General features: G+C 38.3%; 1 protein-coding gene across 9 annotated transcripts in view; it reads right to left on the minus strand.

The window, feature by feature from the left end:
• Window positions 1-27,263, minus strand: part of stxbp5l (syntaxin binding protein 5L) — a 352,686-nt gene that overhangs the window by 213,528 nt on the left and 111,895 nt on the right. For all 9 annotated transcript variants that reach the window (XR_012098901.1, XM_073045359.1, XM_073045358.1 and 6 more), the window contains exons 5-6: window positions 13,316-13,450; window positions 4,188-4,251 (exon numbers count right to left, since the gene is read on the minus strand). Coding sequence is in view for 8 of the 9 variants with exons in the window: in XM_073045359.1 (XP_072901460.1) it covers window positions 4,188-4,251; window positions 13,316-13,450 (199 nt within the window). In the remaining variant the exon portion in view is untranslated. The remainder of the gene's footprint in view (window positions 1-4,187; window positions 4,252-13,315; window positions 13,451-27,263) is intronic.

Below are 27,263 nucleotides of genomic sequence, written 5' to 3' on the forward strand. Positions count from 1 at the left end.
CTTACTTTGGATTCCCTAATAAGAATTAATGAAGTAAAATTTTTGTAAGAAATACCTTATTATGTATCAATGAACAAGTGACAATAGTGTAACATGCTCTTACTGTATGTAATTGCTAGAAATTATAGGCAAATGCAGCTCAAAAGTATCGTAAAATTTGCTAATGACAAAAGGTGGATAAGAAAATAAGTTGCAGAAAGGATCTAAGGAGGCAGCAGAGGGTTAAGTGAGTGAGTAAACACTTGACAACAGAAATATAATGTGTGAAAAAGTGAAAAATAAGAAGCATTATTATGTAAATAATGAGAGCTTGCAGAGCTGTAAGATGCAGAGATTTGGGCATTCTGGTGTACAATTTACAAAAGAAAATTTGTTGGTATGTACTACAAGTGATTAGGCTTCAGTTGTACAAGGCATTAGTGAGAACATATCTGTAGTAATATGTACAGTGTTGATCTAGTTATTTAAAGGGGATGTTGGTGAGCTGGAAGCAGTTCAAAGAAGATTTATGAGACTGATATGTGGAAAGGATATATGGTCTAGTGAGGGAAGTTTGAGTAGGACAGGCTTGCATATGCTGAAATGTACAAGAGTGAGAGGGGACTTGATTCAAGCATGAACTAGCCAAAGAAATCTTGACATGGTAAATATGGAGAGGATGTCTCCTCTTGTGGGAGAATATAAAACTAGGATGTCACCACTTAAAAATAAGGTTTTGCCTATTTAAGAAAGAAATGGGAGAAAGCTTATGTCTCACAGAGGATCACAAGTCTTTGAAGTTTCCTCCCTCAAAGAGGAATGGAAAAAGCACCATTGAATATGGCGAGGCATTGATCGATGAATACCTTTTCAGCAAAGGAGTGAAAAGTTCCCGTGGGTAGATGGAACATGGAGAAAAGGTTGCAATCAGATCAGCCATGAGCCTAATATGCCCTCTATCAGGAAAGGCTAGATTATCAACAGGCATTTTCAAAATTACTAGGGAGAATATTAGATTGCATAATGATTAATTGTTTCCTAAGATAATGATGTAGCCAAAATTTCAAGTCAATTCTGAAAAAATAACTAAAGGAAAAAGGTTATGCAAAAGGCTATTGGGATAAAGTATTTTAGCAACCCAGTGGATGAAATAAAGTATAAGCTGGTAAATAGTTGCATAATTGTAAATTAGACTAGATGGGTCAAGTGGAAACTAAGTCTATTTACAGTGGACTTTGGTTAATTGGGCCATTGGATAACTGGGCCACTTATTTGAGACAACCCTTAAAGAATAAAAACTAATTGAGAAATTAGCCAGGATTACCTTTGTTTATTTGGGAGACTATGCCACTTAATTGGGACAGGAGACTATTGCCGAACAGTTTCTAACCAGCATCAGTTGCGTGTACTTGTGTGGCCATTAGCTACTACACTGTACTTAGAACAGTTTTTAAATAGCACCAGTTGCTCTGATTGTGTTGAAAAATCAGTGATCTTTGTCACTGATTGCTGGAGAGAAATAAGCAATAAGACAATCCAGAACTGTTTTGCTCACTGCAGTTTCAAGCATTCAGGCTTGGAGATGCAAAAAAGGGGCCAGGAATGAAAATGAAACAATTTCATTACCTCAACAAGTTAGGAACTATGAAGAATTTGAAGCTATCAACAATCAGCTTGAACTTTACGATGAAAATGAAAATTTGGAGGATGCAACAGTTTGTAACTATCGTCAGTCGTGTGCACTTGTGTAGCCGTTAGACATTACACTGTGCTTAGAGCTAGCAGTTTTTAAACAATGCCAGCTGCAAAAGCTTGTATTACGTTATTCATCTGGGCCAGTGGACGCCAATTAAAAAGCAGTGATTTTTGACACTACTTCATGCAGGAAGGTAACAAAGGCAGTCCATTATCTGTGCTAGGTGTCTGCAATGATTTTGTTCATGGACAGTAAATCAAAAGAACATTGCAACATTCACAACCTGAATTCCTTTGTTGATAACTATTAGGAATTAATACACAGTTTTATAGTACTGCAGTAATATTGGCAGTGTTCTAATTTGTTTTGTATTTCATTTAAATATATAGTTTGCTGCTCAATTAAATGGCAGTTTGCCTTTTTAAAACATTTTCCATGAAACTGTGGCTAATTGGGATAGCCACTTAAGCGGGCCAAAATGTACTGTCCCTGATGTGTCCCAATTAACTTGAATCTACCGTATTAAAATATAACTAGAATGGAAATGATGAACACATATTGGGTAATCTCAAGTAAAATATGGCATTTACATCTATTGCGAGAATGAAATAATCATAAGGCTTAGTCCCAGACATCCATAGAAACTGGTGGCAGTGAGCTTCCCTTGGTAGTTATCTGTGTCACACATTACAAAAGTGGTTTAGAAAGTTTAGGCCAACACAGTGAGAAGACCTTGATTTTGATTCACTTGTTTGCCTGGTTTCCCCAGCTCTAAAATTTTTTTAAATCAAGAATGTTAAACAGATTAAAAGTGAACTTTTATCCCCTAAATGTTAACTAAAAAATAAAGCATCACAAATTAAGTAAAAACATTAAAAGATACCAAACTAATTAAAAAGTAACTCAACCTTCCTTTTACTTTTGAAATTCCCTCTCTTCAAACCTTATTGAGATTAGTTGGGGTCATGGAACCAGCCCAAGGTTTGTCCTGTAGGGTTCAAGGTTATTCTCCAGTATAATGCTGCAGAGTTCCAGCAAAACTAACCATCTTGGCTGGCCCAGACTTCCACATTTAACAACACCTGTGGAACCTCCTTCAGTTTTAATCATTGAATGCTGCTGATTCTAATCATGTGTTAGCAATATTAATATATCCAAATCTATAAATTTTTACAAAGATCTCCTTAATTTTGAAGGAACAAAAAACCAAAATGCTGAAAGGACTTAGTGGTTCAGGTAGAATTTGTGGAGACAGAGGGTTGCTGATGTTTTAGGTTGAAAACCTACATCAGGCCTTTTCTTTCACAGATGCTTCCTGACCCACTGAATCCCTCCAGTGGTTTGATTTTTGCTACAGATTACAGCATCAGCAGTCTTGTGTCTCCTTAAAATTATGTATTTTTATCAGAATGTCATCTTTACCTAAATTAAAACAGAAGTGTGTGGTGAAGCCCACTTGCAGGCTAGGATTCGTAATTGGATTAACAACAAATCCAACAGCTGCTTCTGGAATATGCACACTGTTGGTGGCTACACATACAAACGCAGAGGTTGTTTCAGTGATTTCTGCTATTCCTTAGAGTTTGCTGAGCCAGTCAATGTAAATTAGTGAACTGATACAGACTTCAATATTTTATTCTCCTTGTAATTGGCATCTTTTATTAATTGAAGAGTTCAATAAATATTGAATGGTGCACCATTTCATAATTACAAATGAACAATTCCTCTGGCGCTGAAAATCTAATTTTGTGTATGTCAGTTGCATACCTTTAGAATAATTCGTTCAAGTTCCATGTCACTTAAAATAATAATTTGATTTTATTTAATGATATTTCAATTTATGATCCGAACTCTAGCTTGCTCTCTGTAAAATGCAGTTAACATAATGCTATTACAATGCTAGTAACTTGGGTTCAATCCTACTGCTGTCTGCAATGAGTCTGTATGTTCTCCCCATGACTGCGTGGGTTTCCTCTGGATGCTCCAGTTTCTTCCCATATTCCATAGTCATGCAGGTTAGTAAGTTAATTGGTCACATGGGTAGAATTGGTGGGTGTAATGGATATAATTGGGGTGGCACAGGCTCATGAGCCAGAAGGGCTCAATAAAATAAATTGGCAGCAAAAGTTATTGTTGCTCCCTCCTTGGTTTGCTATGTGTCATAAATCTGCTCAATCAGCTCATGGTCGCTAAAATCCCTGACTGCGACTGACATTAAGAAAGCAGGAATTGATGCCATAATTTTACCTGGTATTTGTGGGCAGATTTTATTATTTACTGCAAAGCAATAAGATTATAACTGGAACACAAGTACAGCACGCTAGGTCTATGCTCACCATAATGCCAATTTAATTAATCCCATTTTCTGCACATTGTCTGTTTGTGTGTCTGTCTAAATAAGGCATTAATATTGTGAATTTGTTACTTCTGTAGTGAAATTCAAGTGTCCAAATAACTCTTCTGTTCCTTGACAGAAAAAAATATCAGAAAAAAAAAATTCTTTCTTACTTACTTTCCCCTCGTCCCTTGGACTGTCACTTAAATGAACAACAGGGCCAGGGTGAGTTTTTGTAGACCTGCAAAAAAATGTATAATTTTCATAACAAAAGTTTTCAAAAAAAGACTTAATTTATAAAAGCATTAACACACCCATATAAAAGATTACAATCTGTGGTTCTGCTTGGAATCCCTCCATGAAAATATTTTCTTGCCATCTTGACTCAATTGAATCAATTAAAAGAGAATCTTAGTCGGAACAAAAACTGTACAAGAAATCGCTACTGGGCAGAACACTCTGAATTCATAGATGGATGCTGAGAAAGATCAGCAACACCCCTAGAGCAACTTTGCCACCTGCCAAGATGCAGCATCTGAAAACAATGAAATGAAGTCAGCCTTTATTGCCTCTTCCCATTTAACGACAGTTCCTAACCAACAACTCTAGCAAGCATAATAGACTTCACAAGGGGGCTTCCACAATTAAGGGTCAAAATAAAAGGAGTAAACTTTGTAAGTTTGTATAACATTTTCATTCTTCATCCTGGTTGTTTGTACATACAGGATAAATGTCACTTGGATAAAAGCACAAAAAATGTTCCTATCATTGATTAGCATCTAACTCTCCGAGTTTACACATTTAAAGAGTTCTTTTAATGCACGACGTGGAATATTATTATAATTATTTATTTAAATTTGTATTACATTAGATTATATTGGAGCAATGAACACAGCTTTGACAATCACAGAAAAACTTTATCAGCAATGGAGAGTGGTGTATGAGGGTTGTGGGTCTGAGGGGGCAGCACAGTGAAAGCACACAGAGTAAATAGAGAGTTTTATATATACCTAATAAAGCTTTGTAATCCCAAAAGATTAGAAGAAAATATGTGGGAGGTAACTGGGATTTATACTGCATTAAGATTCAATAAAATGCAAATATGTTTATAGTGGGGGATGAAATCCATACTGATTGGAGACTGCCTTCTTGCTGTCTACTAAATGAGTCAAATAGCCCTCAGCCAAACTCTTAGAAGGAAGGGGGAAAAGGCTACTGTAGTAGTCAATGCAAAGAAAACAGAGCCAGGGAGCTGAATAAAGGAAGCTTACTGACCTCAAGGTTAATAAATTTATCTTCACCTGACGTATCTCACCAATTCCATCATGAATCACAATTATCTATCAAAAGTTTTGATTGATCAATATTAAGTTCAGCTTATTCTCAATCTTTCAGCTCTGGTTCAAGTTTCAAGCCCATATTTCAGATGTCAAGCACCACACAATGCCATCATATTTCAGATCATTCCAGCAGAATAAGATGATATACAAGATAGGGGTCAATGTTCAGACTTAGTGACATGACGTTGTCCATAGGAAACACAGCTAACAATCTTTGCAGTGACTGTTGCTGAAGACATTGCCCATGATGAGGTTCAGACCCAAAATTGTATGAATAACACAAAAGGTAGATGTTACCTGCATCAAAGGCCTTTAACAATGTAGCATCTAACTGATTCACCACACTATACATGGTTTGATAGCAACTTGGCAGTTCTGTTAGCCAAAAACAAAAACACTAGGAAGTAAGTTTTGCATCTGTAAAACACACTTCTTCCAGAGAAGGAATTTAAAACAGGTTGGAATAATCTTAAAATTAAAGCTCAATTATTTAGAAGCAGTTTCCTATAGATGGAGTAATAAAAAAATTCAGAATCCTCTCCTCAAAAGGGCATGTAGGTTGATCTGCGAAAGCAAAGATACTTCATTAGGTAAGGACATCTACAAATATGAACCAAAGGTGAGTCACTAGAGCCTAACAAATTGTTCCACACACATACAACACTGCCATCTACATGACAACCAAGCAGTCTTCTACCATTGGTAGTTTCTCAAGAAACTAAGTTAACTTCCAGTCTAGTTTTGTGGATTCTAGTTTTGGGAACATTATACTCATTCTTGGATGGGGCAGGTGGTGGCTGACAGGGTGAATGGGTAGGTGGTCTGTGTGGTACTGTGCTCCTTCCACTGCCTTGGCAGGGTTTCAATATGTTCCTGAACAGAAGCAGAATGCTGGAAGAACTCAGCAAGTCCACAAACACTTGTGCAGGTTGACACAAACAAGAGTTGAATTTCTCAAGCAAGCTGAGAGTCACCAGTTCTGATATCATGCTAGCATATGATAATGTGTGAGATCCAGCTTATGAGTAGATCAGAAGTGGGGATGTTTTACTAATGACAACACAATGTTCAATTCTAACTGGAACTGTAAGAACTACAATGGATGCATATGTGCAGCAAAATTCATCAACATCTAGGCATAGGTGGTGGGTGGCAAAAACATTTAGCCATGGAAGTGTCAGCAAATTTAGTATCTAACCACCAAGTTCAACATAATTAATATCAAATTTACTGTTATCAGCATCCTAACTAACTCTGATTAGAAACTTAATTGGATGTAAATAGAGCAGACACAAGACAATGACAAGACTGGATATTCTGTAGTGAGTGACTCTTTCTTTAAGTCCTAATTTTATTATGTCATAAAAACCAACCACTTGGCCCACTGAGATCAGAGTAATTCATTCTCCACTCATTTTCTCTATGACTTATTCTCCCCACATTCCCATTAACTACTATGGGCAATTTACAACATCAGCAGGCTGGTGGAATACTTTCAATTATCAGGATGAATGCAGTTCCAACATTTGGCTAACATCACCCAAACCAAAAGCAGCCTAACTAGTTGGAACCCCATCACAATTCAGTCTTTCACTGGTGAACCATGGCTATCAACCAGAAAATGTCGTGAAGTTATTTATCTGAACCTCTTTGACAGTACATTCCAACTCAACAATCTCCAACAAATAAGAATAAAGGGGCAACAAGCATATGCAATAACAGCTCTAGCAGATTCCTTTCCATGTCACACTCTATTCTGATTTAGAAATGTATTGCTGCTCATATATTATCAGGAGGTCTAAATCCGGGAGTTTACTATTCAAGAGCACTCTGGGTGTATCATCACCAGTTATTCTGCAGCAGTAGTTCATCAATACTTGCATAAAGGATATAAGGGAAAGGTTATACATTCTGGTAATGCTATTACATCCCAATCTATAAATGGACAAAAAGTTAATGTACAGATCAGTCATGATGTAGATGGATGGGAGGACAAATTCAAGGGCTTAATGCTTAATCCTGCTTCTAAATTTATTTACTAAAATTAGATATTATTTTTAATTTCAAATCTTTCCATCTATCCAACAAAAATACATCTTGTTTTATGCAACAATCAGAGATTGTTCTAGACTTGAGCGCATAGCTATTGCATGAATGTCATTGATTGTCAATCGTGTGCTGATTGACATCACTGTGCTAGACCAGTTCCCTACAGGCTGCCACACTGCAATTTAGAAAACTATGTTGCTTTCAACTAATTTTGGTTGGAGCAGATGCACAGTCCTTGTCACTGCATCCTTATTTTATATGTACCTTACCTCCTAACAGATGTTGCATGGGTCAGTTAACTCATCAATGCTGATCATAAGTATTTACCTTTTATAGTCTCTGGTTCCCTATTCTCCTTGTTCAATGTCCTGTTTTCTCATATCTTTCACATCTATTAATTGGTATTAATTTTGCATACCAACATTGCTGGAGAAAAGCTAAAATTCACAATCTTTCTTCCAATTGCCATTAATCTTCTGCTAGGATAATGGAGTGCACTTGTAAAGTAACAACACACTTAAGACCTGCAATAAACTGCTTCTTCAAGAATGACATAATTTTTAAATATTTATAATGGAAAGCCTGCAGCAATGTGTATTGTAATTGTCTGTTCTTCAATCAAATGTTGGCTTGCACTGTCTCTCTACAGTAAACTGTAAACCTCAACATTTATTGTTGATGCCCCATGCTGCTTTTCCAGTCTTCAAAACCAACTGCACTATTAGAAGACCTCATCTTTAAACTTTGGGTTCTCTTTTAGCATTTCTTCTATAATTCTGTTTTCAACCTTCTGCTGACCTACCTAACTTTTGCCAATGTATCATGAATTGTTCTGTGTATATTTGCTTGCATGTCTTGTCTGCTAGTCTTGACTATTACTTTTTTAAAAATAATGTAAGGTTAATCATTTGAAACATTATCTTTACTTCTGATTACACAAACGTTCCCTGACCTGCATTTTCTGTTTTATTTCTTACCACTTGGGTCTGTTGTCTTTGTCTATTATTATATACGTTTAGGGCCTTTGCTCCTCCTTCCTACTACTTGTTCCTGACAGGAAGGGACAGAATGGCATTCTTTTGTTTACATGACGCTTCCTTATAAGAATGTAAAATTCACTTCCAAAATTAGTATTCTGAGGCAAAAACAATGCAATCCTAAAAACACCAGACTTGACAGATGGACAAAGAGATAGCATATGTAGTGAGGTACAAAGAGATTAATAAAATAATTAGAACACCTGGTTTTAGCTGGAAATTATGTGACCTACGTCAATGTTCCAACTTTATGCAATTCTATTTACACATCAGCCATGAGCATTTCATCACTTGTCAACATTTGCATAGTTGGTCATTCTATCAGATGGCAAAAGTTAGTGTTACTTCCAATAACTGATGAATCATCAAAAATAACCAAGAATCACCTGCAATTGTCACATCAGAGCTTGGACAGATAGTGATGAAATAGTACACAGGATAGGTGTAGAGATATATAGTATAGATATATTAAGGTTTGTGGTAGAAATGTAATGGAAACCAATAAGCAAATGTGATTATATGGGTCAGCCTCCTCAAAACCTTCAAGCAATTCTTCTTCAGATACATAGAACAGCTAGCACTAATAATAGTCTAAATCGTGTTCTAGCTCATAATAAAATGGTAATTATTTTAGAATTTTAAATGATGTACTTTCAAGATTCATGTAAAATAGTTTGGATGGAGTGAGACAATATGCATAAGAGAAATAAGTTAAATGCATGATGATTGATGTGCCCAATTTGTGGAAAAGAATGTCCTTTAACAAAGGAAATCTGCCCTGCCTCGGACTCTTCCATGCTGTTAATCAATTTTTCCCTTTCAAAATAAAACCTTTTATTAAAAATTAGAAGCATAAATAGTTCAAGTTCCACATGAGTCATAATAAACCCTCAATGACCTTGTTACTTATGCAGCCCTTGTACCTAATTGGCTCCCGTTCATGCTTTCAATACCATCCATTTTGATAGTCTACATTTCTGCAATATTCTTCAGCATAAGATATTTGTGCCCCTCTGTTTCTGGACTCCTGATCATCTTTAAACTCAATTGTTTCACATTCATCCAAGAGTCAAAATTCATGAATTCCTTTCCAAACTTCTCTGTCTTTCTGCTATTTTGTCTCTTTAACAAATAACTTCTTTTGCCTACATTTTACCAAATGATCATCCTCATTTTTTGTTTGTTCAAGTAGTATTTCTGTTACATGCTTTGGATATCTTGCTGTGCTACTATCCAACTAGAAATTGTCACTGTTAGGTGACATTAAACTTCTAGGATGTTATTGCAGTTGTGTTCATCCAGGCAAGGGGCAGTAGATTTCTGACTTATTCCCTTGTAACGGTCGAAAGACCTAGGAAAGTCAGGAGGTAAGTTATACACTTACTCCTGTATGATCACCCAGTCTCTGGTCTACTTATATAGATGTGAATATTTATACCTGTATGTCTGGGCTGACAAGTTTAAGGAAAATTGTAGCCCAATCCACCCCACAAGTGTTGAGGAAGGGAAATATGACAAAGGTAATATCACTGAATGAGGAAAGGTGGCGGCTAGCATTTTACTTAGAGATGAGTGCGTTGAGGACTATTTAACATGAATACTATCTGCCACTCAATGGCTTAAGCCTTACAGTGAACTAGATCATGCTGTATATGGATTATTATTTGAGAAGTTGCACATGAAAATGAACACCTTTGAGATATTAGGGAACATCTCCACTTCTGAGCTGAAAACATCACTGATGAAGTGGAAGATAGATTGTATTTAAGCCACTGCTAACAAACATACAAATAAACCACACAGGAAGTTGCCACTTGGCCTATCCTGTCCATGCCATTTGAAACACTACCTAGTCTAAACTTGCATTCCAGCACTTAGTTTTTCCTCTTCAAGAAAAAAAAATCAAAATTTTACATGTGATGAGTTTCTTTTTTGCCTCTATCCTCTCTTCAGTCAGGGAATTCCAGAACCCTCGTGCTCCCTGGATGAGGCACATTTTCCTCACATCCTCTCTAGTTTTTCTACCAATTACTTTAAATTTGTATCCATGTTTTAACACCAAAACGGTGTGATGGTTCCTTTTTGTTCTATGCACAGTAATATAACTTCAACCAATGATTCTTCTAAAACATCACTGTTCCTCAGTTCCAATGCTTTTCTTTACCCAGCATTCTCTATAAATGTCCAGAAACTAAAAAGATCAATCTCTGATAACCTCAAAATAAATTGCTTTGCGCTAGGCATGGCCCTGGGTTGCTGTTGAATTAAATTTTATTCATTCTTCCTGAAACAACACTTAGTCAAATGTTGTCTTGATGTCAAGGGCAGTCACTTTCACCACGATTTTGATTTCAGCTCTTTTGTCTTGTTTTCGGTTAATGAAGTGTGGAATAGAATGGTCACTGTAGAATACTAAATGAGCATTAATATTAAAGTTATTAATGCATTAGTGCCACATTAACACCCGCTTTATGACTGCAAGTAGCATGAAGCATGGTAACTGGCCATGTTGGACTCCACTTGCTTTTTCTGACTGACAATGCCCAGGCAAGTGTAACACAATCTTAAGTCTATCAGAATGAATTTGTTTGGAGTTGGTACAGCAGTGAGACGTTTGGGAATCCTATTGTTTGAAGAGTACAGGCATCTCTTGACATTACATAGTGAAATGAGGATTTGGCCTCTGATAGAGGAGCTCATGAGGGAGTTGAAATGGATCATCCACTCACAACATTGGCTGAAAGTGTTGTTTTTGCTCCAGCCTCAATTTGCTTTTGAGAAAAGGCATATTCATGGAAGTTCATTCACACTCTAGTAGTTTAATGTCATCATTCGTCATGATTGGATTTTATATGATATCAGATTGACACATCCCATTGGATGCTGAATTACTTAGGTTTATTTCTAGCAAGATGCTGCTGCTGGTCAACATTCTTGTGATCCTATTGTGTAGCTTCAACAGTTGAGCACTTCCTTCTTAAAATACTGGGTGTATCACTTGACATGTCCTTCGAAACTACACTAGACTAGCATTGACCTCATAGCTGAATGATAAAGAAAGGGAAATGTCAGTTTTGCAAGTTATCAGATTGTAACAAATGCAATTTGTTGTAATTGTTCCTACAGTTCTCAGTGCTTCATGAATGTTTCACTCTGAGCCACTAGGTTGCTGGATTCAAATCCACGATCTTGACACATTCACTAATACCAATATTGTCAAGGGCAGATGCAGCTATAATGGGGATCCACTTTTTTAGCCCTCTTTCAAATCTTCCTTAAAGCCCATTCTGGCTTCTAAATTAAGCTAGATCAGCAGTACTGCTAGCCAGGTACTCCAGGTGATGAACACTCAACCTCCCATCTTCATTCTTTGTACTTGCTACTCTTTGTTTATTTTGTGCAGTTCACCAGTTTAGAAGGTCAATTATTTTATCACCTGCATTATCAGCAGCAGACTTCTTGCCTACACATGACCTAATCTGGGACCTTTTGGATGACTATATCAACATCAAGGACTTTCAGATGTAATCTCTGCCATTTGTATATTAATCTGAAACACTTCAGAACTTCTGTTGTAGGATTCCAAAGTTATGCTGGATCACAGGTTCAGCTTTCCAACATTAAGTTTTTTGTGTGTATCTTTTCTTATGGATTATCCTGTTTTTATAAAATATCCGCAACTTTTCCCTTTTCCTAAATAATAGAAATAACTATTGCTTTTCCTGCCCTTGTATCAAAGTTACTATATTTTAATTCTCCATTGCTTTTTCCATGATGGGCAATCTTTTGTACTGTGACAATTTTGAACTCTTTCTTGCTATCTATAATTTTTATAGGCAAACCTTTGCACTTATTATAGTTAAGTTCTTCACTGGTGCCTACCTTCCTAACTAAAAACATAAGCCAGAGGTTAAGAGGTTTTCTATGCATCCAAACCATCATGCCTCTTGCTCTGTGGTCTGGGTGAAATACAGAAAACACTGAAAGTTGGTGCAAAATGAAAGCATTAGAAAGCTGGGAAAAGTAATTCTTACATCACAGACTGTGGATTATATTTCAGAATAGAACATTGCCAGTTGATTGGAAGAATAATAGATGGGTGCAATTTGCTTCAAAAATATATCAATGACATAAACTAGCCAAAAATATTAATGGAGGGACAGATTCTTTAAATATCTCAACAGATGTTCCAGTTGTTATTAATGCATTTTGCCCTTAGGATGTTAATTCACTGCAAGGTCTGCATTTGTTGTCCATCCCTATTTATCCCCTCAACAGAACAGAATGGTTCACCAGTACAATTCAGAGAATAATTAAGAGTTAACTCTATTCTTCTGACCTAAAATGCACCAATTTTACTGAAGTGTGCTGATTCAGGCAAAGAACTCTTATTTGCAATTTTTGTCTCAGATACAGACAGGTTAATATTGGATGTACTTCAGTAGCCATTTAATCTAGGGTCTTATTTGCAGAAAATCAGTCTAAATGGTCAAAATAAGGTTACCGATTGAACTTCACTGATAATATCTTCATCAATAATATTTCCACCAAAATCTGTTAACAAATCAAATCAAGGAAGACAATCTTAATGTGCAACACTTTCTATACTGAGGCAAATAACATTGGTCTTACAATGTTTCAAGAACTTTCTGATAGCATATCCTGATGACATAGTAGTACAATTTAATTTAAACAGAAGTGTGAGAATCACATTCATTTGAAAAAAAATCTAAAGCTGACCAAGCACAATTATCAGAATTGATCACCGAATGGCATAAAGTTAAATCATGCTGCATATTTAGCATTAATAGCTATTGCAAAATTATGTGAATTTTCTTCCACAATAATAATCTGTACTTGGTTTATGGATGAAACTTACAGTTCTATCGCTTTATTCCACATGATGACATATCCCGAAAGGACAAAGGACTCGATATTTACAACGTACATGTTTCCTCGCTCTGTTCCCACATATAACCATTTACTCTGGAAAGGGAGATGGCAGCAGGTAATCCTGGTTTAAAAAAAATCAGTTATAGCATTCAATATTTTTCAAAAAATATCTAATCGGTTTCTTAAACGTAACAAGAAGCAAACAGTCCAGTTAGAAGCCAATTCTATGTGAATTCAAGAGCAATATTAACAATAATTTATAAAAAAAAGACATTTACTTTGTTATAACACACATGGAAAATGAGAAAATATATTTAAAATCCTCCAAGAAATGCTTGGCCTCATTTAACTGGACTGAGAAGAAAAAACTGTGAGAGGTGGTAATATATAGTAAGGGCTGGTTAAGAAGAGAGGAGAATGAGAAGGGAGGGTGGAGAGGATGAGAGGATGAAGTGGAAAAACAAAGGGTGGGGAAAATGGGAAAGGGAAAGTGATGGCTAAGTGATGGAGGAGAGAAAATAAGAAAGTGAAAGGAGATGAAAAAAGGGCAAAGAGCAGTGATGGAATAAAAATAATAGAAGATGGGAGAAAATGGAGACAGGGCAAAAAAAAGGGATTGGATACAGAGGGAGAAACAAAGATGGTGACAAAATAAAGAGAAACAGTTGTTAATTCTTTTTAAACACAATGATGGGGAGGAGATAGTTTTGAATTAGGAGGCTGGTTCCAGTCATGAACATGATGCATATGAGGCAGGAAAGGGTGGAGAATAAGAAGATCTGTTCCATTGAGGTATGTGAATTTCAGCCGAAGAATACTATCAGGAGCACACTGAAGTCGACATTGCTGTCACCTTCCTGCTGAACAGAGCCTACTCCCATTTGGATAAGCAGGCAGCACTGTGAGGATCATGTTTGTTTGATTTCTCAGGTGCCTTCAATACTATACAGCCCTCATTGCTGGGGAAAGCTCCATTCAATATAGATTGGCACTTCCATTGTATCCTGGATAATGGACTACCTGACTGGCAGACCACAGTTTCAGTGGTTTCAGAGCTCTGTGTCAGACATGGCTATAAGGAGCATTGGGGCCCCACAGAGGACTGAATTGGCTCTCTTACTGTTTACCCTGTATACCTCAGACTTTAGATATAACACTGAGTCATGTCACCTGCAGAAACTCTCTGATGACTCAGCAATAGTTAGGTGCATTAAGGGAGGACGGGAAAATGAATACAGAGACCTGGTGGATAACTTTGTCAAATGATGCAAGTTGAATCATCTGCAGCTCAACATCAATAAGACAAAGGAGATGGTGAGGACTTCAGAAAGGCTTAGCCTGTACTGCTCCATGTTACTATTGATGGTGAGGACGTGGATGTGGTGAGGACCTAAAAGTACCTGGGGGTGCTCCTGAATGACAGAGTCGAGTGGAGCACCAACACAGAGGCCGTGTACAAGAAGGGCCAGAGTCACCTCTACTTCCTGAGGAGACTGAGGTCCTTTAGTATGTGCAGGCCTCTTCTTCACATGTTTCACCAGTCTGTCGTCGCCAGTACAATCTTCTCTGCGGGTGTGTACTGGGGCAATGGCATCGACAAGGGTGATGCCAACAGGCTCAATAAGCTGATTAGGAAGGCTGACTCTGTTACAGGAGTCAAACTGGACACACTGGAGGCTGTGGCAGAACAAAGGACTCTACAGAAAATCCTGGCAATTCTGGACAATGTTTCTTGCCCTCTGCATGCCACCTTGGCTGAACAGAGCAGCACTTTTAATAATAGACTAAGACAACTGCACTGCCCCAAAGAGCACTATATGAGATCATTTTTACCCTTGGCCATTAGGCGCTATAATGAGTCAACCTATAGCCGGGAAGTGATGACCCCCTCCTGTTAGACTGTTTGTGGTAACATTTTTAATTCTTTCTTACTTCATTTCTAATATTTGTACATTTGTCTCTGTGCAACTGTAATGCTACTGTGATGCTGTAATTTCCTTTGGGATCAATAAAGTATCTATCAATCTATCAATAACTGAAAAGGACAGGCTTCAGAAAAATCTGAATCTGGTCCATCAAAGGAGTCAGGGATCGCAGTAATTGTAATTGGGGAAAGATACCTTTTTGCCCTGTGCCTTATTGTTTCATACGAGAAGCGAAGGAAGCAGCGCTGGGGTGTTGAGTACACGTATATCAAAATGCATAATATGCTTGTTTAGTTTGCGGAGATCACCAGAGACAAATTATCTTACTCGTTAGGTGTTTGATAGTCCTTAAGGGGAAATCCTGCCTGACGAACCTGTTGGAATTCTTTGAGGAGATTACAAGTCGGATAGATAAAGGGGATGCAGTGGATGTTGTATATTTGGAATTTCAGAAGGCCACTGACATGCTGTCACACACAAGGCTGCATGCCATGTTATGAGCCCATGGTATTACAGGAAAGTTACTAGCATGGTTAGAGCATTGGCTGATTGGTAGGAGGCAGCGAGTGGGAATAAAAGGATCCTTTTCTGGTTGGCTACTGGTGACTAGTGGTGTTCCTCAGGGGTCAGTGTTGGGACCACTTCTTTTTATGCTGAATATCAATGAGAATCACAAGAATGATTCCAGGAATGAAAGGGCTATCATATGATGAATGTTTGATGACTATGGGTCTGTACTCGCTGGAATTTAGGTGGGGGGGGGGGAATCTCATTGAAACCTTTCCAATGCTGAAAGGCCTAGACAGAGTATATGTAGAAAGAATGTTTCCCTTGGTGGGGGAGTCTAGGACAAGAGGGCACAGCTCAGGATAGAGGGACGTCCATTTAAAACAGAGATGCAGAGGAATTTCTTTAGCCAGGGGTTGGTAAATTGTGGAATCTGTTACCACAGACAGCCATGGAGGCCAGGTTATTTGGAGTATTTAAAGCATAGATTGATAGGTTTTTGACTGGCTATGGCATCAAAGGTTATGAGGAGAAGGCTGGGAAGAGGGGCTGAGAAGAGGGAAAAATAAAGATCAGCCATGATTGAATGGGCCAAATGGCCTAATTCTGCTCCTATGTCTTATAGTCTATAGTCTTATGGAATATCAACTTTATGGAAATCACCATGACAGGGAAATCTGCCTACTGGGTACATATAACCAAATATAAAATAGATCTATAGAGGAGTAACATTGATACCTGCATACTCATAAGCAGACATCCATTTCAACAGTAAAAAAGACCTCCAAGGGTGATCATTTACACATGTCTGAATTAAATTAGATTAAATTAGTTCATCCAACCTTTCTGTATAGCTCAAACCCCCTAATATAAGCTGTACCCTGGTAAACTCTTCTGCACTCTTTCCAAAGACTTCACATTCTTCCTGAATTGCAAGCAGTACTCTAAGTGCAACCTAACTAAAGTTATACATAGCTGCAACATGACTTCCTTCTTCTCATACTCATTGCTCTGACTAATAAAGGCAAGCACACCAAGTCTCTTCTTTACCATCCTACCTACTTGCAGTAAGCTATAGACTCGAACCATAAGATCCCTCTGTAGATCAATGCTGCTAAAATTCCTGCCAACAACTATATACTTTCTCCACACACTTGACCTCCTAATTTACAACACAATCACAATTGCCTGTTTAATAATATTTAGAATTTCACAAATTTGATTTGGTGGGCAGGAGAACGGCAAAAGAAAGTGGTCCACCACTGCCGGGAAACTCTACATATACTGAACTAATGACTAGAATAATGCAATGTCCAGATTCCTTATATTCTATGAAGTAAGGCATTCATATATTGTACAGCAACAAATCCACCTCCAGTGTTCCAAGTGTAAGTCAGTAGCAAGATCAACCACACTGACAAGGGCATCTTTCATGCCAAGAGGCAATTCCTTCAAGTGATATACTGAAATGTTCATAAAATATAGTGCAATGAATTGACTAGATGAAAAAGGTAATGACAGTATACTAAGGTAATACAATAGTTTTGTAGAATGTTGTAAGTCAGCCAAATTGAAAAGATTATGACAAATTGTATGGATCAATTTAAACTCAGTTATCTAGCTGAAACTTGGAAGATAACAGTTAATATCACCTAAACCGTCTAACTACTATTTTATTTTGGCCATAAAACAGGAATACAAATTGAGGATTTTTTGAATCCCTGCTCTGTTGATCTTGAAAAAAAGTGAGAAACTGGTTCTCAAATAATCTGATTGTTTACTTTGGATCTTATTTCAAAGGATGGTGGTGGTGAAAACATTTGGGGACAAGTTCAAGCCTTTCAATAATGGATAGATTCTTAATACAGTCTATCCTGGATTATTGTCAGCCGTGATTTTTTAAGATGAACTTTAGATAGATAGATAGATAGATAGATAGATACTTTATTCATCCCCATGGGGAAATTCAACTTTTTTCCAATGTCCCATACACTTGTTGTAGCAAAACTAATTACATACAATACTTAACTCAGTAAAAAAAAATACCAATGTTATTAGAGCTAACACTTCAAGTGGTTGAGCTAATAACTTTAGCAATTCATGGAGAGACTGAAAGTTTAACAATTTTCCTTTGGAAGCAAACAAAATGAATTAATGAACATGGTATAGTCAATTACATTCAAATGCAATTTTTGCAGATTAACTTGCATTGATGCTAGGAGAGATTTTATATTGCACTGCTACCTGTACAACTCAGGAGCACATATTGGTCAATTTTAGCTGAATATTTTGCACTAATTTTGACATTATAATACATTGCAATAGAGTTTCTATGTTAGATCAATATGAAGTACCACCAACAATCTGCTGGAGGAACTCAGCAGGTCAAGCGGCACCTGATACAGGACTGATGCAGATTTAGTCTAAAATATTAACAAATCCTTTCCTCCCATAGATGCTACGCAACTTGAGCTCTTTCAGCAGATTGTTGTTCCAGATTCCAGGATCTGCAGACTCTCATGTTTCCAATATAAACGGCAAAACTTTTTATTTTATGGCATTTAATTTTTCTTTAAGGTTTGATTACCATATTTAGTTCCTGTTCCAGTTTATACAGAAACAGTTAATGGTGTGCTCAGTTTAGCATAAGAGATCAACACAATACCCAAGTCATTATCCTCTCAATTCTATTTTTCAAATCAAGACAACTGCAGAAAATTAAAATACTTCCAATAGTAAATAAATAATGAAATATTCTTCCAGTCCTGATCTCCTGTGCTATCTCTGTGGAGTTCGCATATTCTCCCTGTGATCACCTGGATTTCCTGTGTGTGTTCCAGTTTCCATCTATATTCCCAAAGATCCCATTTATAAATGGTTCATATAAATTGCCTTGTGTGCAGGTTGTGAGGGTTGTGGAAATACAATGATATTAAGTAGAGAGGGAACAAATAAGTGGAGAATTGGGATTGCTCTCTGAGCCGGTACTGAAGGAGCCATTTCAGTCCAGTCAGTCTATGTTATAAATATAAATATTCTTTAAATGCAGATATGCTTCAAATATTCATTTATATTTTTCAGAATGCTTGTCAATATTCTATACCTAAGAAACTGAATCACTAAGTTGACTACCACGGGTGGCATTTGGAAAATAGCAATATTCATCTCCAAGAGACATGCTGGAATGACAAACCACATACAGTTCATATCTCATTACCATCTGTGGTTGTGAAGCAAGTGCATTCAGCTTGTCTCACAGGGTGAAGAAAAGGACGAATGTGTCATTTTTAACTCCTTGTGCAATGGGCAAGTTCCCAAAGGTGTCATTTCAATGATAATTGCTATGGTATTTTATTCTTTAACGTCAATGGTAAGAAATTTCAACTTTGATAGAGGAGAAAAATACAGCAGACTATATTCTGTGTAATATACTTGGATTGCACTACCTGTATGTATAATCTATATTTTCATTTATATTTATCATTATTATTGTTATGAGCAGAGAGACAACATCTGCCGGAAGTAAATTCCTTGTATGTGCATAGGTACTTGGCGATTAAAGTCTGATTCTGATTCTGATAAACCCCAAAAAACTAAACAACTAGAGAGCAGTGTCAAAATTAAATGAAACATGTTTCATTTTGTCAACAGCCAGAGTTGTGCTGTTTCTTTAAACAAAACTGTTTCCTTATCACATGGCATAATTTTGGGGCTTAAATCATATAAACCTAGTTTAAAAATTGAATGATCAGCAAAAAGCAAGTTTTTTGATCTTCCAACCACTGCCTAAATGCTTTAGTTTTCCTGTACATGTAAAGAGGTCTTAACAATCATTTTGTATTCAATGGAGGAATACTTCTGTAATACATAGGAAGAATGTCACAGATTTTTAGCTTCTTAAGCATGAGCAATTGCAGCTGAATAGAATGTATTTTGTTTTACATTCATGGATCTGAAAGTCCATGTATGGCTTGGTTCCACAATATTCCTCAAGTCCACACCAAGATTTTCATCTGCTTCCCTCCTGTTTCCTTCCCCTTCCTCTAATACTGAACCAAGAGCTGTTGCTGTTGAAATAGACAGTCTAAATAATGTACCCTTAGTCTAAGGAGTTGCCTACAAAGGTTATGTGTGAAATACCAGAACTTAAAATTGAGGTGCAAAGCTTAACATCGTGCTTTCAGTTCAGCACACATTTAGATCTTTGTGCTTAAAATAAGTGTTAAGCAATGGTCTGATGAGTCCTTTATTCTGAAGTCCAACATTAGTGAATAAAATATTGAAAGACCAATACAAGCTATAAGTCTTGAGATACAGCTATCAATTAAACAGACTTTTAATCAATTAAACTTGTTTTCTAGCTTGAAAACCATGAGTATTAAATTGAATGTAACGTCTAAGTTGCTTGCTCGTTTCTAATTAATCAATTTCTTAACCCAAAATGTAGTAAACGTTTGGAATTATCTATCCACGCAGGTAGTGGAGGTTCAATAATTGAGTACATGCAAGGCAGTGTCTGACAAGGTGTTTCCACTGCCTGACAAGCTGTCCCCTCGGACATTGCGGGAGACTATGCAGAAATTGCAGGGGCCTGGCAGAGATACTGAAAACATCCTTAGCCATGGGTGAGATGCCAGAGGACAAGAGGATAGTAGATGTTGTTCTGCCTTTTGCACTTTTATGGTAAGGATTGTTTTGACTCCCTACATTATCCAATTTGCCCTGCATAAGACGATTATAAATGGTAGACACATTTCCAGTGCAGAGCCTCGCTTACAGGGATTAGCCTGGATTATCAGAGGTTAAATTTACACTGTACTTTGTCCAGAATTTAGCAGTGAGCATGGGGAACTCAAATCCCAATTTATTATTTGTTCAAACGACATGATCTTTGAACTTTGTTTTTAAACGGCACAAATTAACCCATGAATTTTATACAAATCAATCTACTGATTAACAACAGAATTTCCAAAAGAGTTAACATGTTCGAGAAATCTGATATTAATGAAAAGGATTTCCTCTCCTGCAGAGCTTGTTTATATTCCATTGAAATATTTTCTTGAGTGACACTATTTAAATAAATTACTTGTGATGCTAATGACTGAATTATATTTGCTCTGGTATGATGCCATCCTCTGGGCATTCTGCCAAAATAAGAGGTTCAAACAGCAGCAGTTTTCTCATTACATGGTTTGCAAACTTAGCAGGCAGGCACACATTTGCCATGCATTAGAATAGAGGGAATCAACCACAAAATTGTCAAGTACATAAACCTGACAGCTGACATAATTTCTACTATATTTGCATATTTTTAATTTAGATAAAGGAGAGATGTGATGTGGTCTTTAAAAGTGGCTGCTTAATGTATCTGCATAAAAATACCTTGAAGAATACTTCTGTCGAACATGATTATTAGTATTCTCACTTTTACTTATATCAAATCTACAGCAAAAGAAACTGCTCTGTCATTCATTAAAATTTTGCATGACTCTGCCATTTGATTATTTTATCTAAATATTACAATGATGAACATTATTACTTTTGCCTTGAATACAACCTTATACCATGAATCAGAATTATCACTGAAATTATGATGTGAAATTTGTAGTTTTGAGTACAATACAAAGACATCAAATTACAATAAAGCAATTAATGATGTAGTGTTCATGGACCTTTCAGTAAACTGATGGCAGAGCGGGAGAAATTGTTTTCAGATCATTGAGTGTGGCTCCTCAGGTTCCTGGACCTCCTTACTGATGGAAGCAACAAGACAAAGGCAAGTCAAGAACACCCAGCCAAATGTGAGATCAGGCAGGAAGTGGTCAGCCCGGGCAGCAGTTGATGAGGCAGAGTCTAGACTGAAGCACAAGGAGACGGTTGCGGCTACCCAGCTAGGCCGCCAGGGACTTGCTGGCACAAGTGGTGGTCATCTTCTACAGGTAAGGAGTGCCGTGAGCTTGTAACACAAGAAATACAAGAGGTCAGCTAAAACAGCTGGCCTGGCCAACCAAGGGGCTCGGACCTGGTGGGAAAGTGTTGAACAACGACATCTTGGAATGTTCTGTGACAGATGGAACCGCTCCGCATTTCTTTTCTATGCAGAGCAGCGTACAACCTGCTCCTAACACCTGCCAACCTCAGCACCCAGTATGAAGATAAGACAGACAGGTGTGCTGCTTGTGGTGAGAAGGGAACACTTCAACATATTTTGAGTGCATGCAGAGTCAATCTTTCCAGTAGCATGTACACTTGGAGACATAACAATGTTCTCAAAGTTGTAACAGTTGAGCAGACAGTACTGTAGCACAACTTATCTCATGCCCCATGCTGCACAGAACATCACATATCATTTGTGAAAGAAGGTTCCAAGTCAAGGGTGTTCAGGGCAAGCCCATGATCAAGCATACTTTCTTCGGCCAATGATTGGTGTGTCAAGGCTGACCTGGATGGGAAAGGCAGATTCCCATTGCAAATAGCTTCACCATATTGCATCCAGATATAATCGTATGGTCTGACACCAGTAGAGAAGTGGTTATTGGTGAACTCACAGTCCCCTGGGAAGACAACATGGATGAAGCTCATGAGCACAAGTTAACCAAGTATGCAGAATTAAGATCAGAGTGCAGAGACAGAGGGTGGAAGGTCTCATGCTATCCATTCGAAGTAGGTTGCCGTGGCTTTATTGCGTTCACTTTCCAGAAGTGACTGTGTGACCTTGGCTTCACTAGAAGAGAGATCAAGTCAATCAGCAGGGCTGTAGCTGGGGCAGCAGAGACAGGATCATCATGGGTGTGGACCAAGTACGTCCAGAGGGGCAGATAGTGGGACAGTGTATCCATGTTTTGTAAACTCTTCAGTAGTTGCTTAGACACCTGAAGAGTAGACTATCTGTTGGATGGAAGCGACCAATAACTCTGCTAGAGGCAGATGCCAAGTTTTTAAGCTCATCAGTGGGAGGTAGTGCTTTAGCACTGCTAGCCCACCACCTCGAGGGAGTCTTGATCAAAAGCGGGCCGAAACTGCTGAAGACAGGTGGCAGAACAACTGATGATCCCACTGGTGATAGCACAGGACAGTTAACATCTTAGTCCAAGTGTATTTTCAATTCTAGACAAAGGCAAGTCTGGGATGATGAGGATTAAGGATGAAGATTAAGGGCATAGGTTTTACTTGAGTGAATAGAAAATAGTACTAAAAGCATACTATTGCTGCATTCAAGAGAAAGGGGGAAGAGGAAGAGACGGTTAAACTGTATGGATGAAGTTTAAACAAGAGAATAGCAAAGGAAAAACTGTGAAATTACTGAGTGATTTGAACAGGCTTAAATTTGTTAATTTGGTGGAGCAGGAGCTGATATACAATACCATGCAAAAAATAGCTATAGTGCCTAAGACTTTGGCATAGTACTGTATTTGTCAATGTGGAGTGGAGAGCTAGCTTGTAAATCTGGCAGCAGCAAAGGATGTTGGGAATGGTGAGGGTGGAGTGTCACTGGAGGGGTGTGGGATAGGTGGCAGAGGATTGACAGGGGTGGGAGGTGGTGCAGGTACAGACACGCCCAGTCCGGAGACACCAGGCACAGTCATTTCATTCCAAACAATTGGTTTATTGATCATTACAGAATGTTTCTGCAGTGCTTCCCACTCCCTCTCATGATTCCCAACCATGCTTCCCCTCTCCCTACCCCCTTCCCACTCTCAGTCCACAACAGAGACCCACACCAGAATCAGGTTTATGTGTCACTCATATATGTCACAAAATTTGTAATAAGGAGTCTTGGGGACCCTAGTACACTGTACAGGCTGAGACTTTTGCAAAATACTGTAGTTTACCAACACAGACGGTGTGACTAGTGAACAGAATTTAACACAGAACAGAAAATGAACACACAATTGTGAGGTTACATATACTATAGGACTAACAAGGCTAGGACGTACACAATTACTTGGAAATATTAACAAATAAAGGGACTTTGGTGTTCATCAACAAGAAATCCTAACAAGCAGCACAGATAAAGAAAGACATATGGGGTACTTACCACCAGGTAGAGTTTAAATTAATCTGGCAAGGGTTTGGGACTTGAGACAGTAAAGTTAGAGAGAAGACTGAGGTATGTGCAGCAACCAAAGAGGATAGCCATGTTTATAGTGGAAGGATAGAGGACCACTGCTTTCAATTGCATCCATTTCAATGCAGATAGATTAACAGGCAATGCATATAAAATGAGAGTGTACATTGTCTCTAGGGACCGGGGAATTGTGGCCATAAGAGAACCCAAGAGAGAAGGGCAGGGCTGGTAACCTAATGTTTCATCACATTGGTGCTTTAGACATTGCAGAGAGAAACAGGTAGGGGTGGAGAGGGTGTTGCCTTTTTATAACGGAGGACATAACAGCAGTCTTTACAGAGGAAATTCTTGACAGCTCATCTAGCTAAGACATTTGAGTATAACTTTAAAATAAAAAGGAGATAGTCACCTTGGCAGGGCTATATTATAGAGCCCCCAATAGTCAGCAAGAACTTGAGGAGCAGATATGTTGAGAAATTGCACATAGTTATAAGAATAGTAGTGCTAGTGGGAGATTTCAATTTTCCTGGTATCAGCTGGGCCACCCAGAATGCAAAAGGCATAATGGGGTGGAATTTGTCCAGTGTCCGAGACAGTTTCCTCACACAATGTATACTCAGTGGCCACTTTATTGGGGATCTCTTGAAGCTAATAAGGTGGCCACTGAGAGTGTGGTGTGTTTGTGGCCGTCTGCTGCATCCTGGAAGGTATCAGGCAGGATCCAGCTGGTGTTAACTGTGTGACTACTGTATATAATGGCAAAGGATCAGTTGGCAAGTGGGAGCTTTTAAAAGCATCATATCAAAAGTCCAGGGCAAATATTTCCATTAGAGTGAAGGCTAGATATACCAATTTCAGGGAACCCTGGCTGATGAGAGATATTGAGGCTCTGCTAAGGGAAAAAGGAGGAAGCATACATTGCTTTTAACCTGCTGGGTATGAATGAAACTTTTGTTAAAAATAAAAAGCTTAAGACCACATTAAAGAGAGAAATTAGGAGAGCAAAAAAAAAGAGTATGAGATGTACTTGGCAAAAGGGTTTAAAGATAATCCCATGAGGTTGTTCAGGTATATTGGACAATATCAAGATGGAGAGGGTGCAAAAGAGACAGACGAGGATGCTTCCTACACTAAAGGGCTGAGTTATAGGGAGGTTGTCCACACTGGAGCTTTATTCCCTGGAGTGCAAGAGAATGAGAAGTGACCTCATAGAAGTTCATAAAATCTTGAGGGGCATGGATAAACTGGATAGTCATAGTCATTTCTCCAGTGTTGGGGAATTGAAAACTAAGGGGCAAGTTAAGAGGGTAGAGATTTAAAAGAGATCTGAGAGATAACTTCTTTACACAGAAGGTAGTGAATACCTGGAATGAGCTGCAAAGAAGTCATTGCGGTGGGTACTACAGTATTTCCACATAGAAGAGGCTTTTGGATAAATACATGGAGAATTATGGGCTGAATGGGGACAACTGGGACTAGTCAGCATGCACTAGTAGAATGAAGGATCTATTTCTGTGTTGTATTACTCTGTGACTATAAGCAAGGGAAATGGGCATGGAACATAATAGCAGGGAGGCTGTGGTAGAATTATAAAACATTAGTTAGGCCACAGCTGGATACCGTGTGCAGCTCTAATCACCACACTATAGGAAGGATGTGATTGCACTGGAGAGGGTACAGAAGAGATACATAGAAATGTTAAATTGGGTGGACTGTGTCAGCTATGAGAGAAGAATGGAAAGACTATGACTGTTTGCAATGCAGTAGAGAAGTCAGAAGATATGCAAAATTTTGAAAGCATTGGTAACAGGAAACCAGTTCTCTTAACCAGAGGATATATACTTAAAAGAGGTGGTAGAAGATTTAAATGTAAGGAAGATTTTTTCATATAGAGGATGGTTAAAATTTGGAACTCACTAGCTGGGGGGTGATAGTTGTAGGTACTCTCATAATATGTAGAAATGCCATGCCTTAGAAAGCTGTGGGCATAGAGCTGAAAAGTGGGTTTAGTAAAGATAGGTGCTTTATAACAGGGTCGGACTATGACACTGTATGACTCTATAACTATGAATCATTAACTTTACCGATAATGGAGAAAGAGGTCGAGGTAGAAATAATTTTAAGCTTTGAGCAGCTGATGGCAACTGAAGAAGTGACCATAAAGCAGACAGTTCTCCCACATCTTTGGCAAGTTGTCTGCTGCCAAAAAGACATCCTAATGTTGCTCAGCAAGTTAAGGCAGACCTGGACTACATTGCCTTGGCTTGATAAAAGATATCACGAAAGAGGATGGGAATGGAGTAGACAACAGATTCAATCTCGTAATCTGAATGCACTGAAATGATCAATGCTAGGGAAGCGGTAGAGGTGGAAAGCTGGGTACATTTGGCAATATAAACATAGAACATAGAACAGTACAGCACAGTACAGGCCCTTTGGCCCACAATGTTGTGCCAACCCTTAAACCCTGCCTCCCATATAATCCCCCACCTTAAATTCCTCCATATACCTGTCTAGTAGTCTCTTAAATTTCACTAGTGCATCAGCCTCCACCACTGACTCAGGCAGTGCATTCCACACACCAACCACTCTCTGAGTAAAAAACCTTCCTCTAATATTCCCCTTGAACTTCCCACCCCTTACCTTAAAGCCATGTCCTCTTGTATTGAGCAGTGGTGCCCTGGGAAAGAGGTGCTGGCTATCCACTCTATCTATTCCTCTTAATATCTTGTACACCTCTATCATGTCTCCTCTCATCCTCCTTCTCTCCAAAGAGTAAAGCCCTAGCACCCTTAATCTCTGATCATAATCCATACTCTCTAAACCAGGCAGCATCCTGGTAAATCTCCTCTGTACCCTTTCCAATGCTTCCACATCCTTCCTACAGTGAGGTGACCAGAACTGGACACAGTACTCCAAGTGTGGCCTAACTAGAGTTTTATAGACCTGTGTTATTATCTCGCGACTCTTAAACTCTATCCCTCTACTTATGAAAGCTAACACCCCATAAGCTTTCTTAACTACCCTATATACCTGTGAGGCAACTTACAGGGATCTGTGGACATGTACCCCCAGATCCCACTGCTCCTCCACACTACCAAGTAACCTGCCATTTACTTTGTACTCTGCCTTGGAGTTTGTCCTTCCAAAGTGTACCACCTCACATTTCTCCAGGTTGAACTCCATCTGCCACTTCTCAGTGCACTTCTGCATCCTATCAATGTCTCTCTGCAATATTCACCAATTCTCTACACTATCTACAACACCACCAACGTTTGTGTTGTCTGCAAACTTGCCAACCCACCCTCCTACCCCCACATCCAGGTCATTAATAAAAATCACGAAAAGTAGAGGTCCCAGAACTGATCCTTGTGGGATACCACTAGTCACAACCCTCCAATCTGAATGTACTCCCTCCACCACGACACTCTGCT

The sequence above is a fragment of the Hemitrygon akajei genome, chromosome 5 (genome assembly GCF_048418815.1).
Source record: "Hemitrygon akajei chromosome 5, sHemAka1.3, whole genome shotgun sequence".
NCBI classification, from domain to species: Eukaryota; Metazoa; Chordata; class Chondrichthyes; order Myliobatiformes; family Dasyatidae; genus Hemitrygon; species Hemitrygon akajei.